This window comes from Hevea brasiliensis, chromosome 9, assembly GCF_030052815.1.
Source record: "Hevea brasiliensis isolate MT/VB/25A 57/8 chromosome 9, ASM3005281v1, whole genome shotgun sequence".
Classification (NCBI taxonomy): domain Eukaryota; kingdom Viridiplantae; phylum Streptophyta; class Magnoliopsida; order Malpighiales; family Euphorbiaceae; genus Hevea; species Hevea brasiliensis.
Genome location: NC_079501.1, coordinates 10,266,408 through 10,281,952, shown reverse-complemented (window position 1 = coordinate 10,281,952; position 15,545 = coordinate 10,266,408). Strand labels below are relative to the sequence as shown.

Here is a 15,545-nt window from a genome sequence, read left to right as displayed (position 1 = left end):
CTGGCAGACATTAGATTCAATTTGAACGAGGGAACACACAACACATTTTTTAAAACTAGTTGAGAATTAAAAGACATTGTGCCAGTATGTATAATGTTGGCAGTGGCACCAGTCGGCAAATTAACAAGAGGAAATGGAAGCTGAATTTGTGTGAGAAGAGAAGGATCGAGGTGATATGATGCCCGTAATCCAAGGCTTAACAACCGAATTTGAAAAAGCATTAAATGGAGAGATTATACGCATTAGCGAATATATCTCCATTGCGAATTTTTATTTTGATTAATCATCGTCAAAGCCTGTGCTAATTTTTGCAATTGTTCATTGGTAAAATTAATCGAAATCCGAGCTTTCCGTACTATTGTCTCCCCAATTGTTGTTTCAACCCAAGATTCGATTGTTGCTAGATTGTATGGATCTAGCATTTTGGTTAGCCTTTTGAGTCGATAACGATCTTGTGCCCACTATTGTCACAAAATTTGCAATGATATTTTAACTTGCGACACTCATCAATATTATGGGTTCACAAAATTTTCTTTAGCACCTTTTGTGTAGAAATTCTCGGTGATGCTTGGACCAATCGGGTTTCTTATTGAATGATCATGGAGTATGCTTGAACGTTGGGTAATGGTTTCATCGGTAATATGTTGGATCTCACAATCTTGTAAGGATCATTGAGCCCCATGAGAAATTGCATCAATTTATCCTCCTCTCTTGTGATCATTGGTGCGATTGCAAGTCAGGTGTCTGATGAATCTCTAATTCATCCCACAAAGCTTTGATTTTGATGTAGTAGCCACGGACATTGTACTGAGTGATTGTTGCTATTGCTTTTGGATTTGGAATATAGCACAAAGATTCTTCGAGAAAATCGATCCGAAGATCATCCCACACTTGTTTGCATTTATGAGGCCGAATGCTATATCGTTCGATCGAATGAGATATCCATGAGAGTATCATGTTATATTGGTTCCATTTTTCAAATTCGGTTGTGGATGATGGCATTTTGATAGATCCATCAATGAAACCCAATTTTTCTTGGCAATGAGAGCATGCGTCATACTTTTATACGATTGATAATTTGTTCCGCTTAACTTAGTTGGAACCAACAAGTGTCTGGTTGATCGAATGGTGGATGTAATATGGATGTGATGGATCCATAATGTCCGATTTGGATTGATGCAAACTTCTTTTGACATTGAAAAACGAGCGGAAGAAGGTGAACAATTTTATACAGAGTACCAAGATCGGCGCTCTGATACCATGTCAAGTAAGATAGAAATGATAGGAAAGAAAATTGTATATATTCTTCAAACGTGATGTACATAATTCATACACAGAGACTGCACTAATCAATACATTTACAGCACTAACTACTCCCTTATTATAGGCTAATATAAAGCTTATTACTATATTTATACAGCAGCTAATTTAGGTAAAGATAATTACATAAAGGGTAACAAATATCTTTTCCAATAATCAAGATTTACGCTCTCCTTCAGGATTCTCCATTTTCTTTTCTTGCTAGCCAGTATAATTCCGCACTATAACTATGTTTGGTTTAATTTTATGATAAAATTCATTTGATTTGTACATAAATTTCATGATAAAATTTATTTACGAATGAGTTTCTTTATTTAATATATTTTACATTAAATATGGAATTCATTTCAAATAAAATAAATTTTATATTTGAAATAAATAATAAAAGAATAATTTTATCACTTAAAATATATATGATTTTAAATTTAAAATTCATTTACAAATTCTATCAATTTTGATGAAATTTAGTTTTGTTATAATAAATTTCATGAAATTGATTATTAAAAATTTTAAATAAATTTTTATTTAAATAAAATACTAAAATTTTATATTTACAATGAATTTTACAAAATTTTGCGAAATTCATTTATACCAAACACTACTTATAGAACAATTAGCTAAAAACAGTTTCACATTGAACCCACGGTTACCTGCATAAGCGAGCAGGTGTAGGATCACTTGGTCTGCACTTTATGATTAGGTTTCATACATCCGACACGGGCAACTGCCAAAAGAAAAGTATCAATCAAGGATTCTACAGAACCTTTCACAATGCGCATATGATAATGGCATATCTCCAAAATTTGGCCCTTTCAAGCGTTAGCTCGAAATAGGCACATATCTATCCAAAATAGAACATTAAACACACGCAATGCAGTAAAAATGAAATAAACAACAAAAGCAGAGAACCAACAAAAAAAAAAAAGAAACTTTGCTTTTATGCTAATTCAGTACCACTTTCAACTATCTGAGATCCATGTGAAGGAAAATGATAGTTAGAAGTATTAAAACAAATATTATACATTATATCACCAAGTTCTTGCTCTCTTAGATCTCACTAATGCGGGCAAAAAGCAGAACAAGATCCATGTTATGGTGTAGTGCCCACAACATGATATTTAGGGGTAAAACCTGAGCAAACAACTGCAGAATTTTATGTTCCAACATCACACAGATGGGAAGAATTTGTTCAGATTGAAAGGAAGGGAATAGAACTCTTCACTTCTTGTGTCCGTCTTGAATGACCGGAACCTGTCCCACCAATGCATACCTCTGTCTTTCTTTGTTGCACTGTCTTTCTGGTGCAATGTAGTGTCCAAGAAGAATGCCAATATGCCGGCAACAAAAGCCTCTGATGAAAATGGCACGTTTATCATGTCGTTGAACTGCCATAACATACAAAATTATGAGTCCCCAAGGAAAAAAACCAGGTTCCAAAAGGCTTATTATCGTTATTAATAAAGTTAAGGCATAGTCAGTTACCCATCTTGCTCCAGTGTGGACTGGACCGTAACCATTAATAGCTGTGTACTCATTGAAGTATTGTGGTATTGATAAGCCCATGAAAACAGAGAATCCAAGTATAAACTTTGTCCTGAAGCTGTTTAAGTTACAGAACTGAAGGAAACTGAGACCTCCTGAACCTGCTCATGTAATGAAAGAATATAAATTGCCTAACCTTGCAATAAATTATGACAAAAAAGAAATTGCAAAGTTTGAGAGGACGTACCAACATATGCAAAGAAAAGGCAATATAGAGCTGCAACAATTGGAACTGGAATTGAAGCAAAGACAGCACCAAATTTCCCTGGAAAACCAAGCTTGAGAATTGAGAAGTGAGAACTATATGTACATTTAATGGAGAATGACAGATTCACTCACCAAGAATGGAAAAGAAAATCATAAACCCTGCTGATATTTGAACAACCCTTCGGCTGCCAACACGTGTCAGTGCCAATAAACCAGCATTTTCCCTGCAATTAAACCAAAAAAGTTTTTCATGCCAATTTGAAGAATAAAATCATGGGAGAATTTGGTTGGAGAATAATAAGCTATTGTTATTTGTGAGTAAAAGAATATATTGCACAAGAATCTTACACAGATACTGCTGATCCACTTCCAGTTCCAAATATCCCAGAGAAGAGAATTCCTACTCCCTGAGAAGAGGATAAAAGAAAATTCAGTCGAACAGTCGATCAAAATTGTAATGAAAGAAATTGCACAAACTGTAGCCATCACAAATCAAACAAGATCCTATTTTCAGCTACATTACATGATACATGCAGGTAACAGAAAGGGAAACAAAAATATCGACTGTTTCTGTAGAAATTTGGGCCTTTGTTCACTTCTATAGAAATTGACTTTTATCAAACCAGAGAAAAAAGATAAGCAATCAGAAAACTTCTACCTGCCAACCAACACCGCGGCTAAGTATAGAAGGTGGCAATGGAGTGGCACTTGCATATCTCGACACAGCAATGAAAGCACCAGTGGACTGTTAATCAGAGAGAGAGTAAAGCACATTTCAGTGGATCATGAATAAATGTAACGAGTTCAAATAAAATTTTGGGGGATCATGTATAAATAAAATATAATGAGTTCAAATCAAACATTCATAGAACTATGAAGTACTAGAAAGATTTGGACTTTTTATGCTCAGAACAATGAAAAGATTACGACAGTAAAGGGATTCTAGAAATTGATTAAGTTTATTGAAGAACTTAGGAGGCAAAGTTCACCAGGCAGTACAATCCCATACCTATAGGATATGTTCATTGAAGATCCTATTTCCACAACTATGAGCTCAAGATATAGAAGATATTCCCACTAAATGAAATAGTAACACTCCAAGTTTATTAATACTTCTAAAAGTCGTAAGCACAGGTAATCAAACCTCTACAAGAGAAACAAATGATGCAGCCATCATTGCAAAGGCCTCTCCAGCATCAAAAGTGGGAGCTCCCCATTGGAAAGGGTATGGAACTCTAATCCTATATAAAAGTGTTAACAAAACAAATGAGGATCAGTAAGCAACAAAAAATGAAATTCATAATGTCGTATTTATATAATATATACACGTAAGAAAGCAACCGACAATATAACGTAATGCCATCAACAGAGTATATCAGCACTATCCTTCTAGATAACTATAACAGAATGCTTGTTTAGGTAGTCAATCCAAGCAACAATAACCACAACTCATCCATATACAGTGTTAAGATCTCATCACCGTATGTGTCAATAGAAGGAAGTTCAAGAACCTTACCATGGGGCCCCACCTATAATCCCCGCACGATCAGTTCTACAGCTTATTTGAGTTTTTGGTCCTGAATTCTTATATGCTCCACCAACAGTGAGGAGATGAGCATAAATCCATACAATAACCACTGAGAATATTACAGCAAAGCGATCAAATACAGCTCTCTCCCCCCGTATCAAATGAGGTAGATACTGCAAGAACTCATCAAGATTACTCATATTTGACAAAACTTTCATCTAAGACAAAATCATATGTTGACATTATCTTCAGTGCCCCATTGAAAGGCGAAAGAAGAGATATATGCAAATAAAATATTCCATTATACCTGTGAGAAAATAACTAGAAAGATGATCTGTGGCAGTCCAATCTCCACACATTTTGCAAGCTAGAAATAGCAAAGCCAATGTCAATAATGAATAGTATAGATGGGGGGCTAAGAGAGAAACTTTCATCCACAAATAGTGACACAAAACAATTCAGAAGAGAAGCATATATACATACCAGAGGAAAACCGAATTCATAGAGCCCAAAACCAGATAAAGCAACCAAAGGAACAGCAGATAATGGACTCAAGAACCTGGCAAAGTATAAATAAGCATAAATTGGTTGACATTAATTTAAGCAGATTCTTCAATATTGCAAAGCCATCACTAAAATTCCTAGCTACAGAGATTTTACTGTTTCTAGGACCAAATCTGACAATGGCATAATCAAGTTGGTATGACATGAAAAGTTTAATATGAATTGGAATTCACATTCAAAGAAAAGACAAACAACTATATAAGAGAGGAGACCCTGAAAGTGCTACATGCAGCAGAACTAAGCAATACAGAAGAAGTGGAAATCAGGTTGGTAATCAAGTCCATGAAACTCATGCAAAATTCAAGAATTGATCAACACATAAGGGCTGGAAATCATGGCCATGAACTTAAAACAAAAATTAAGGAAATCAGAACCAAAAAGTTGTCAGAGTTAATCAAATAATATAAAAATAATAAACCTTGCAACATTACGCCAAAGGCCACTGAAGCCAACGACAATCTGTAGAGTTGAGGCAACAATAAGAGAACCTTGAATTCCACGCATTATCTTCTCAAATTTCTGCATGATTATTTTATAGGAGCTAAATCAATATCATATCATACTTTATCTGATAAACAATACTAGGCAACATCCAAATGACAAAGGATCCAGTGAAGCAACCTCCTGGGGACTCAAAATGTCACTGTATCGACCAGCCAAAACAATCGAAATGGTGGTTGGCAAATAGGTAAAAGAGCCTCCAATTACTGCAGGTAGTCGAGTACCAAACATTGTTTGGAACAATGTATTCAATCCAGCCACAAATAGCAAAGTTTGAATCATCTTTGCTTTTTCTTCCTAGAACAGAGTTCGTATAAATGAGCAAAAGATACATATAAGCCAAATAGGAAGCATCTTAGGGCAGAAAGTTTGGCCATTAAAGCTTACATTTCCTCCTCCCATTTGGGGAACTAAAGTAGAGGGTATAAGCACTGTTGTCCCAAGCATCACCAAGTAGTGTTGGAAACCAAGTAGAATCGCCTCAGCTGCATTTTGAAATACCCCAAAATATAAGCTCATCAAATCAAGAAACCAATGCAGCTTGGATTGCAAAACAAATATACTTCCAAGTGGGTTCCATTTAAACCCACTGCCACAAATGGAAAGACAAGCAAAAGAAAATTGGAAATTCCAAGTCATCAAATGGTAAATTTCCATTCAAATCAAGAAAAATATGAATCAATCAGAAATCAACACCGTAAAAGATCAGAACGACAAAAAAAAAAAAAAAAAGAAAAAGAAAAACATGCATTCTATTTGAAAATATTGGATGCAAATAGAAACACGTTCTACGCAAACGGTGATTAAATTAAATAAAGCAAAATGGAACACGTCATGTTACATTTTTTTAATCTACAGGACAAATTCGAGTTGGAAACAACAGGGGATTTAAAAACAACTATCGCAAAATGGCTTATGAATCATGAATATCAGGACCAAAACACTTTGATTATTCCATGCTTGATGATTAAGCGGACAAATAATATCAACCAATAAAAAAATAACTAAAGAATGAGGAACTACAATACAGAAAATTAAATAAATAAATAAAAATGAACGAGGGAAATGAGAAACTCACGCCAAGGAGGAGGACTCGTAATGCAGTAAGCAATGTTAGGCAGTTGATCCTTCACTGGATGTGGCTGTAACTCTTCCTGTTTTGGCGGCGGCGCGGCTCCTCCTCCACCTCCTGCCATCGTCTCTCTCTATCACGCTCTCTCTGCTACTGATTTCTCCTTTTCTAAGAAATTCCTTTCACGACTTTATTTAGTCCTTGCTCACTAGAAAACCCAAATCTCAATACAGAACTCGGATCCCAAATATCTAAAGAAACCCAACACCAAATAACTACCAAAAACCAGATGCCACAATTTCCAAAAGCAAATAAAAAAAATCACCACCACCCTCTACACAAACACCCAGAGAACCAGTTTATTTAAACCCTACGCAAAGGAGTATCAACTGATAAGACTGCTAAACCAAAAAAGAGCAAGAAAAAAAAATGGCAGAAAAAACAAGCACAGAGCTGAGAAGCAGAATCAAAAGGCTGGAATAGCAGTGAAAAACACAATATTCTACGCTTATAAAGTGCACCCAGACGCAATGAACAACTCAAGTCTCAAGAGATGTAAAATGTAGCTTAACAGGCTTGTTTTAGAGCCCAAAAAAAATTAAAAAAAAAAAAAAGAGACCACTTGGAGAGCAAGTAACATAAAAGCGAGTATGAAGTGGCAAAGAAAAGCAAAAGGAGAGAGGAGGCTCCCAAAGCAAGAAAGAAACCAAAATGCCTCTCTCTGACACAAAAGAATCTATCTTATTTGCATTGCTTTACAATTTTTAATTTAATTTAAATTATTTTGCCACAGTGGGTCTACTTTCCTTTCTTCAATCACGTAAAGATAAAGCTTACTGATGCATAAAAGCTCCTCTCCACCATCACGTTTACCCATTTCTTGTTACTACACCAATATTCCCTGTTGTTCTTTTAGATGAAAGAAAGAATAGTTAATACTGATTTACAAACAGAATAAGATTATTAAACTAGAAGTCACAGAAGCAAGTCAGCCAAATTTTGTACTAGCTTTCTGGGTTAGGTTATTTGACGTATTTACTGTGACAAGAAAATCAAAAAGTAGTATTTTCTTTCTTGAAAACGAAGTAAAAGACGCGTTTTTGATATTGCTGCGAGAGGTTTTTGATTTTGCTGCGAGAGGATTTTGTAGGAGAGATGAGTCCTTTTCTTTTTGGAGTATTGTCAAACGCATTCACAAGCAATCTCCTATTCTGTCTGTCAATCCCTCTGTCGTGTTTTCTGACCTTAACGGGTTTCTCCTGACACTTCTTACTGAGCTGTTCACATCTCATAGAAACCATCTCTGGGGGCTCAAAATTGCACCCATGCATGCCCTGTTTTGGATTTTTTTTTTTTAATTTTCTTTTTCCTTTCTATCGGTCTAGAATTTGAATCTTTAACATCAAAACTACTAATCAGTAATCACTCAGACTCAGCTACTGATTCTAAAGAACAGTGCATTAAATCCTTGTACATGGTTGGTACACATTGTGCCGCTAAAGTTCTAAGCATGACCTTTTTTATATAATAACAAAGGATGATTTTTGGTTATCAAATATATATAAGTTAAAAGAATTATATAAAAAAATCAGATCATCTATTTGAAAAGATAACACGCTCAACGATAATGCACGCAATGCCTTCCACATTAACTTTGTTTTTTAATTATTTTCTTTTAATTACTAAAAGAAAACACCATCAACACTTAAAAAAGGTAGAAAAAGAAAATCCAAGTCAGGGGTAAAGAAGATTAAAAAAAAAAAAAAAAAAGAGGAAAGGCAACCCGCGCAAACTGAGCGTTGTGGCATACATTTAACAGTAGAAACCTTTATTACCTTTTTCTGGGCATGCAAGCCCACAGCTCACTTGTAATCTTAAATCTTAATTTTGGGAATCTTAAACATGTAATTTAAAATAATAATAATAATAATGGGAGAGATAAATGAGAAATCACGAAAACAGTCCCATGTGATAATTTTAATTTGCTTGCTTTCAATTATGAAATAAATGTACCTAAAACTATGAAAATTGCAAGGTTTGATTTCGCTGCCCCACAAGAAGAAATGAATGGAAGAATTAATCATATTAATTAGTAATGAACTTTAAAAAAGAGTAAAGGGCAAAAGCAATGTTTGAAAAAGAGAGGTCATCCACACAAATTCCTTCCCTCCATGTATGGATTGTATTATTCCTATAATCCTTTCTTTTCTAGCTTGTTAGTTTTTCTTTTTCTTTAATTTTCGTAGTGCATACATTGTTCAATTACTTTTGTGTTTATAACATACGATAATAAAATCGTATCAAAAATAAATTGATTAAAATAATAAAATTAGGAATTTAAGTATTCCCATCTCATTAGTTTAATGCTTAATTTGAAGCACTTAACTTGGGTAACAAAAATCACTAGGAGAACAGAATAGTTAACACTAACAGAGATGGTAATATCAATCTTAAATTTATAATACTCATAAATCCTTGGTAGGCATTTAGCATTCTTCATTTTTAACTTTAAAGCTGCTTTGAGAAGTTTTTTTTTTTTTTTGGTTCTCCATTACATTGTAATTTCCAGAACTATCATGTGAAGCTGTGCAAGTATCCAAAGCTGCTGCTGTTTGTGTAAAGCTCTAAAAAGCAGAACACACTTTATCTTACTCCAGGATCAGGAAGAGGCACTCACACAATGAAATGAAAATGGGACGAGCTGAGGCAGATTTCGACATTCTATGAACTATGATCCCCATTCCCCACCCTGTTAGAAAATCAAGTGTTGTTAGATTTTGACATTCTATACCAGTACCATCCTGTGAGAATTTATTGGCTACGAATGCCCACATGTTAGATTTGATGATGCTTCATCCTCCATGCTCTTTTCTGTCGAGACAACCAAGAGTTGATGATTACTAACATATTATTTTGCCCAGGAGATTCCAGCCAAATCATTTGGTAATTAACAAATTTTGAATAGAAAAATAACGATTGCAACGATAACAATTTTAGAACTAGTTAAGTGAAGCACTTGGCTATTCTCGAATCGAAGTCCACATTCCTCCTAATTCTAATGCTGTATCCCATTTTTTATGTCTCAGCTTTAGGCATTAATGCTCTGACACCAACTCTACTGGAAGTGAATTTCCTGCGAATGATAGCACAGAAATAATAATAATAATAATAATAATAATAATAATAATAATCCTAGCGTAATTCAGATAACTGACACATACTGCTCGAAAATTCTCGCAGGGCACATGAAAGCATGAATCCAACCGCTAAATTACGGTTTCCAACTATTCCATCCTAAAGGGCCAAAGATTAAAAAAATACTACCAGGCTCACCCGTAGGCATCTTCGTGGGAGAAAGTGCCGATTCATTCCTTACCCTCATTGCGTAAGAAAAATAAGAAAAATTTTAAAAAATAAGAATAAAAATTTTAATTCAATTCATAATGATTTTTGAAATAGAAAAAAAAAACAATTTTTCTCAAAAAAAATAACATTGTTATACTCTAACAAGTTAAAAAAAAAAAAAGCTTTTCAAAATAGAATACTTCAAGTATTTTAATTCAAATAATACCCATCACATTTTTCACAATTTGAGGAGAAATATTTTGAATTAAATTCATAAAGTTAAGAAATATAATTTCTCCTCTTTTCTCCTTTATCTTTTTTTCTTCTCAATTTAATTTCCAAACAAGAGAATTTAAATAAATCAAATTTCTCCTCCTCATTTCCCTCAATCCATAACTCTCTCTCTCTCTCTCTCTCTCTCTCTCTCTCTCTCTCTCTCTACACACACACACACACAGGCATTATTTGTTGATAGAATATTATGTAATCATGGAAAGGGTCATCTTTCATAGCAAGGAAGAAACCACATACAACTTGCTTCCATATATGATTTCAAAGAAATTTGGTCACATTCTTCCACAATGGCAACCAGGAAAGTACCTTTTTGATCGTAAGGTAGCAAGCTTATTCGACTTTTAAGCATATAGCATCTGCGAGGAGACGGCAGCAGACCATGAAATTGCAATAACTACGTTGCATAACCAGGATAACCTACCATCAATTTAGGTCCAATAGCAACATACCAAAAATCGAAAATGCCAGAGGCAGCAAAATGAAGGAACATCTACTTAATAATTCTATCGCGAAATCTATATTCCTTCATCAATATAACTTGCGATTGTCTCAGCATGGGAAACATGTTTTTCTCAGTTAAGTTTGTACTACAGCTGGAAGCAAGCAACACATCCACAGCAAACCATTTCTCCAGGTGCCTTTACCAACAGTAGTAGGACATGTACAACACTCATCACTGACTGGCACCACGAGCTTGCAACCTCTTTCTCTCAAACTCAATCTGGAAAGGAGCAATACATAAACAAATAAATTTTCCAAATTTCTGGGAGAATTAAAAACTAGTACATTTTGTTGTGCGTCTTACCACTTTTTTCACCCTTTCATTTGCAACAGAAGTTCCCCCACTTACAGAGTCAGGAAGATATGGACTGCTAACTCGCACTTCATTCATAACCACTATGACTGTCTTGTCCCAGCGCACTGGAAGTCTGGTTATATGCAATAAGGTTGATTGTAAGAACTATGATAACCCATTAATTAATTTAAGATATGTAATTGTACAAAGCAAAACCAATTTCACAGTTTAAAAATAAATGATGCTACAAGATTAAAGCAATTCAGAAGCTTCGAGTTCCATTCCATGCACAAGAAACAACTTGCATCACCTTTTTTTTTTAAATTGGGGAAATGGAGGCTAGGAGACAGACATAGTTCAACAGAATGCTGTCTGGTATGAGAAGTTGCAGATGACATATGCTTTTTTTGGTTAATGACTCACCAAATGCTGAGTTCATAAATTCAAGAACAATTCATCATTGTAAACAGAGCATGTCCATGTCATTTAGGCTCCATAATTTAGTTTAATGCAGAAGATTCAGCCAGCACAAATGCAATAAATAATGGAGCTAAGAGAAGAGGTTATCATACGGTTTTGCAGATTAAGTCTTCAATAGTTTAGAGCTAAATGAGATTATAATTTGGGCTTAATGAGTTAAGCTATGGGAGAATTTATAGGTCGCAACAAAAAATTCTAATTTCCTGCATGAACCGGGATGTGGAGCTCTGAACAGTCTTATGTGTGTTTTATTTGAATCAAGGCCTGGTTCTCAAAGTTAAAATATGTTAAAATTTTGAAACCTAACGGAAAAAAGAACCTAAACGTGGTAATAAAATTATTATTTTTTTGACTTCTGGCAATAGAATCCTAAGTGATTGATTTATTTTTGAAAGCATTAATGCCAGCCGTAAGACTTTTATTTCTTGTCTACTTATTTTTCCTTTTCATCTTTTCCAATTCCAAGTTCTGCTGCTGATTTTAGCTCATTGATCCTGGCTGCTCAGTGACCTCCAAGACCATCTTCTTGCACTAAAGAGCCTTTAAATTCATTACATCATCACATCAATATAAACTGTAGCTGCCACATATTTTTCCACTCCTCCTTCAATATCACAACAACCTGTATCTCAATATTTAGCTGCTGCCCAAAAGAGCCGCAGCATAATCTCTTTCAATTTGTCAACTTTTTGCCATCAAACTACTTTATTCTCCAACCATATTCAAATGCTGAATAATTTACACATTCTTGCTCAATTTAGAAACAGAAACCCCCAATTTAGTTAACCCTAGCCCTTCGAGAAACCCACCATGGTAAATTTTTCTTATCTTTTCAACATAAACAAACCATTGGACTAAGTCATCAAGAAGAAAAAAAACCCTCTAAGTTTGACAATGCTGAAATAAGCAAACTTATATGCTGAAATAAGCCCTCTTCTCTCACATTATGCCTTCAATTCACTTATGCTAACCATACACATCTCAGGCTGAGGAATTTTTACTTCATTACTTCTTACTATAATAACACATCCCTGTAAAGTGATCAAACTCAAAGGGTTTGTAGACCATCTCCAGTCAAACCAACTCTATAGTCTATAGACCATTATATCTCCTTCACCAACATCCAAATATCTACACCTAACAAAATCAGATATATGGTTCTAAGAGCAAAAGCACAAACAGAGACCACAAATGTGCATAACAAAAAAACACCAAGTAGAACACCTAACTTCGTATCCTCAAATACACAGCCGGATTAGGGTTACAAAGTTTACATTTCTATGATCAATATTCCAGATTAAAAAAAAAAAGAATCAAGGAAGGACCTTTGTTTCCACATAACAAGCCAGTATAGTATGAGTTCATGATTAGTAAGTTGAAAAGGAAATATTTCCACAAACTACTGTAAATGAATTGGTTAAATTTATTCAATACGTTAAAAATAAATCTCGCCTATTAATCTACTCACGCCAAACAAACCGTACTAAAACAACAAACTGACAATTAAAACATAAAACACACTGTCTAGCAATTTTGGTGGTCAGCATATAATAAGAGTAAGGAACATACGTCTTAGACAAAGCATCAAAGATACTCTGCGCCTCAGCCGTGACACCCACTCCAATCCTCTCTGCTTCTGCTTCTGCCTGCCTGCAAATCCAATATACCTCCTCAAAACCCGTCAAATTTACCAAACACAATTTTTTTTTTTTTAAGAAGTACAAATCCCCAAATGGTTTTTGTATCACTTGTCAAAAATCACCTTAAAGCCAATTCCTCTCTAGCTTGAAGAGTATGGAGATCAATATAACACTTCTTGACATCAAGTGGGTCATCGGCTTGACCTAGAAAAGAAAACTCCTTGATATAATTAGCTTTCAAGAACCTTATGTTTCTCCTAGGCCCAGGTTTCGATCCCTCTTGTAAAACGAAATAGTCAAGGAATCGAAGGGGGAAAAATTTACGAATCAGATAATTAGGGATATATACAAAAGAGAAATAAATTTTAATGAGTAGGCAAATAGTAAAACGAAGGATATGAAGCACGAGGATGTTGGATGGACGATCGAAGGTGATGACTTGACCGTCGAATTCGTCCCCTAAAGTGGTCTTGATGGAGAGCAAGCAGCCCACTGCAAAGTCCTCGCTGTTGTTGCTACCTTCCATTGCTGCCCCCTCTCTTGATTCGGTGTCCGCTTATTTTCGTTGGGTTTTGAAGTTTCGAAAGATTTGATTCAGTTGGCCAGATCTGGCCCATAATCCCAAATAACATTACGTCCAGAGCAGGCCCACACTTGGATTGACGAGATGCTACAATGTCATTAATTTAAGTTTGATTAATTATATGTTTTGAAAATCGAAAAAGAAATTTTTTATTTTTTATTTAAAAATTTAAAGGAAAATATGACTGTGGTAATTTAAGTTTTTAATTTTCTATATTACCAAGCAGAGCCTTAATTATTAATTCAATAATAAAGTTACTGTAATTTATTTTTTTTACTAAAAAATAAATATTTATTACACTTTTCAATTCTTTTGAATAGTATAATTTATTATTATTTTAAAATTTATTCTAAACATGTGAATTTTAATATAAATTTATTTAAATTGACTTATTAGTGAAATTAAATTTTAACATAAGAATTATTTCATTTAATATAATTTTTTTTACTTATTTTACTCTAGTTCAAATTTAAATTCAATATCTCATAACTTTTAAAAATAATTTTAATATCATTAAGGTAATACTCATTAATATTATTTTTTTATTCTTGTTAAGTATATTATCGTAATTGATAATGGCATCAATATAGTTAATTTAATAGTAATAATCTAAATAAACTCCATGATCCGGCCAAATATATAAATAGCACCACTAACAGAAAGTTAAATTTCATTTTATATTATTTTTTAATAAGTTTTTTGAAATAATTTTTTAATATTTTAAATACATAAAAATATAAATTATAATTCTATTAACTACTAATTATGAATTTATCGTGTTTATTATGAGTGTTACTTGAAAAAAATGGCGATTATGTAATTTATTAATTATTATTTAATTTATTAAACGGTATTATATACAAAAATATGTGCTCTTTCACTCGTATATAATTAAAATCTATTTGCCAAATCCTCACATGCCGTAACTTGCAGCCATTGGGTTCCGCTCGAAGAAGAGGCGTAGGATCATGATCCTTGGCTCTCTCTGTCTGAAGCATGGAGGAGTCAGTGTGGGGGGGGCAAATATAATCTACAAAAGGTACTTACAGTGGTCACCGTCACTGTCCCTGACTGAATTATCATTTTCTGGGTCGTAGCTGGTCAACACTCAACAAGCCCATCTAGGCCAAGGGCATGATCTATTCTCCATTTGAGGCCATTTCTCGTTCTCATGTGCAAAAGGCTCTTGCACTACAATGCCAAACACATTTTACCAATGCGCATTCCTATGAATTCCATATGGCAAACTATTTACTATTTATAAAAATAAAAAATGTAAAGCATAAAAATAGCAGGCAGCAGCCGTGGCTAATGAAAGCTCACAATCATTAGAAACAGGAAACCGAAAACCATTGCCTTCCATACAAATACAATCTTGCGCATATATAGATACAGTTTTAGATGATGATGGCAACAACACATTGAGTCTATGAGTTCTTACGTTATGACTTTTTTTTTTTCTTTAAATTCATAATATTAAGTAGTTGTATTTTCACACCCACACACACACACACATATATATATATATATATATATATATATATTTAAAAGGCATTTATTTAAGAGTATTTTATATATTATTTTCATATTAAAATGACAGGTGTGCTTCTGGACTCCCAGTAGCTTCATTTTTTTTTTCAAAGGATTTTAGGTAGGGGGTCATGCGCGAATGG

General features: G+C 34.0%; 2 protein-coding genes across 3 annotated transcripts; both read right to left on the bottom strand.

Moving 5' to 3' along the window:
* Positions 1-2,236: 2,236 nt before the first annotated feature.
* LOC110632057 (nucleobase-ascorbate transporter 7) lies at positions 2,237-7,395 on the bottom strand. Its single transcript, XM_021780159.2, has 14 exons — positions 6,741-7,395; positions 6,050-6,147; positions 5,783-5,959; positions 5,580-5,680; positions 5,081-5,156; positions 4,905-4,964; positions 4,586-4,770; positions 4,214-4,310; positions 3,728-3,814; positions 3,418-3,476; positions 3,202-3,293; positions 3,050-3,127; positions 2,803-2,963; positions 2,237-2,705 (listed from the first exon to the last, which is right to left on the bottom strand). The coding sequence occupies exons 1-14, from the start codon at positions 6,856-6,858 to the stop codon at positions 2,487-2,489; spliced, it is 1,608 nt and encodes a 535-aa protein (XP_021635851.2). The 5' UTR covers positions 6,859-7,395; the 3' UTR covers positions 2,237-2,486.
* A 3,173-nt stretch (positions 7,396-10,568) lies between these two features.
* On the bottom strand, positions 10,569-13,884 carry LOC110632066 (uncharacterized). 2 transcript variants are annotated; one of them, XM_058152810.1, is made up of 5 exons: positions 13,690-13,868; positions 13,412-13,572; positions 13,219-13,299; positions 11,179-11,302; positions 10,569-11,094 (listed from the first exon to the last, which is right to left on the bottom strand). In XM_058152810.1, the coding sequence occupies exons 1-5, from the start codon at positions 13,813-13,815 to the stop codon at positions 11,047-11,049; spliced, it is 540 nt and encodes a 179-aa protein (XP_058008793.1). In that variant the 5' UTR covers positions 13,816-13,868; the 3' UTR covers positions 10,569-11,046. The 2 variants fall into 2 exon arrangements, with proteins under 2 accessions (XP_058008793.1, XP_058008792.1); XM_058152809.1 differs by lacking the exons at positions 10,569-11,094; positions 11,179-11,302 and having other exon boundaries at positions 13,053-13,299; positions 13,412-13,884.
* Positions 13,885-15,545: the final 1,661 nt, after the last annotated feature.

Bases quoted from the DNA above. Each gene is read 5' to 3' on its own strand.
- LOC110632066 (XM_058152809.1), bottom strand. From the start codon at position 13,815: ATGGAAGGTAGCAACAACAGCGAGGACTTTGCAGTGGGCTGCTTGCTC. The intron at 13,300-13,411 runs GTGATTTTTGAC...TTGGATTTGCAG, and splicing joins AGAGAGGAATTGGCTTTAAG to GCAGGCAGAAGCAGAAGCAG.
- LOC110632057 (XM_021780159.2), bottom strand. From the start codon at position 6,858: ATGGCAGGAGGTGGAGGAGGAGCCGCGCCGCCGCCAAAACAGGAAGAG. The intron at 5,157-5,579 runs GTTTATTATTTT...ATACTTTGCCAG, and splicing joins CTTTGGCGTAATGTTGCAAG to GTTCTTGAGTCCATTATCTG. The intron at 3,815-4,213 runs GTTTGATTACCT...TCTGATTAACAG, and splicing joins CATTTGTTTCTCTTGTAGAG to TCCACTGGTGCTTTCATTGC.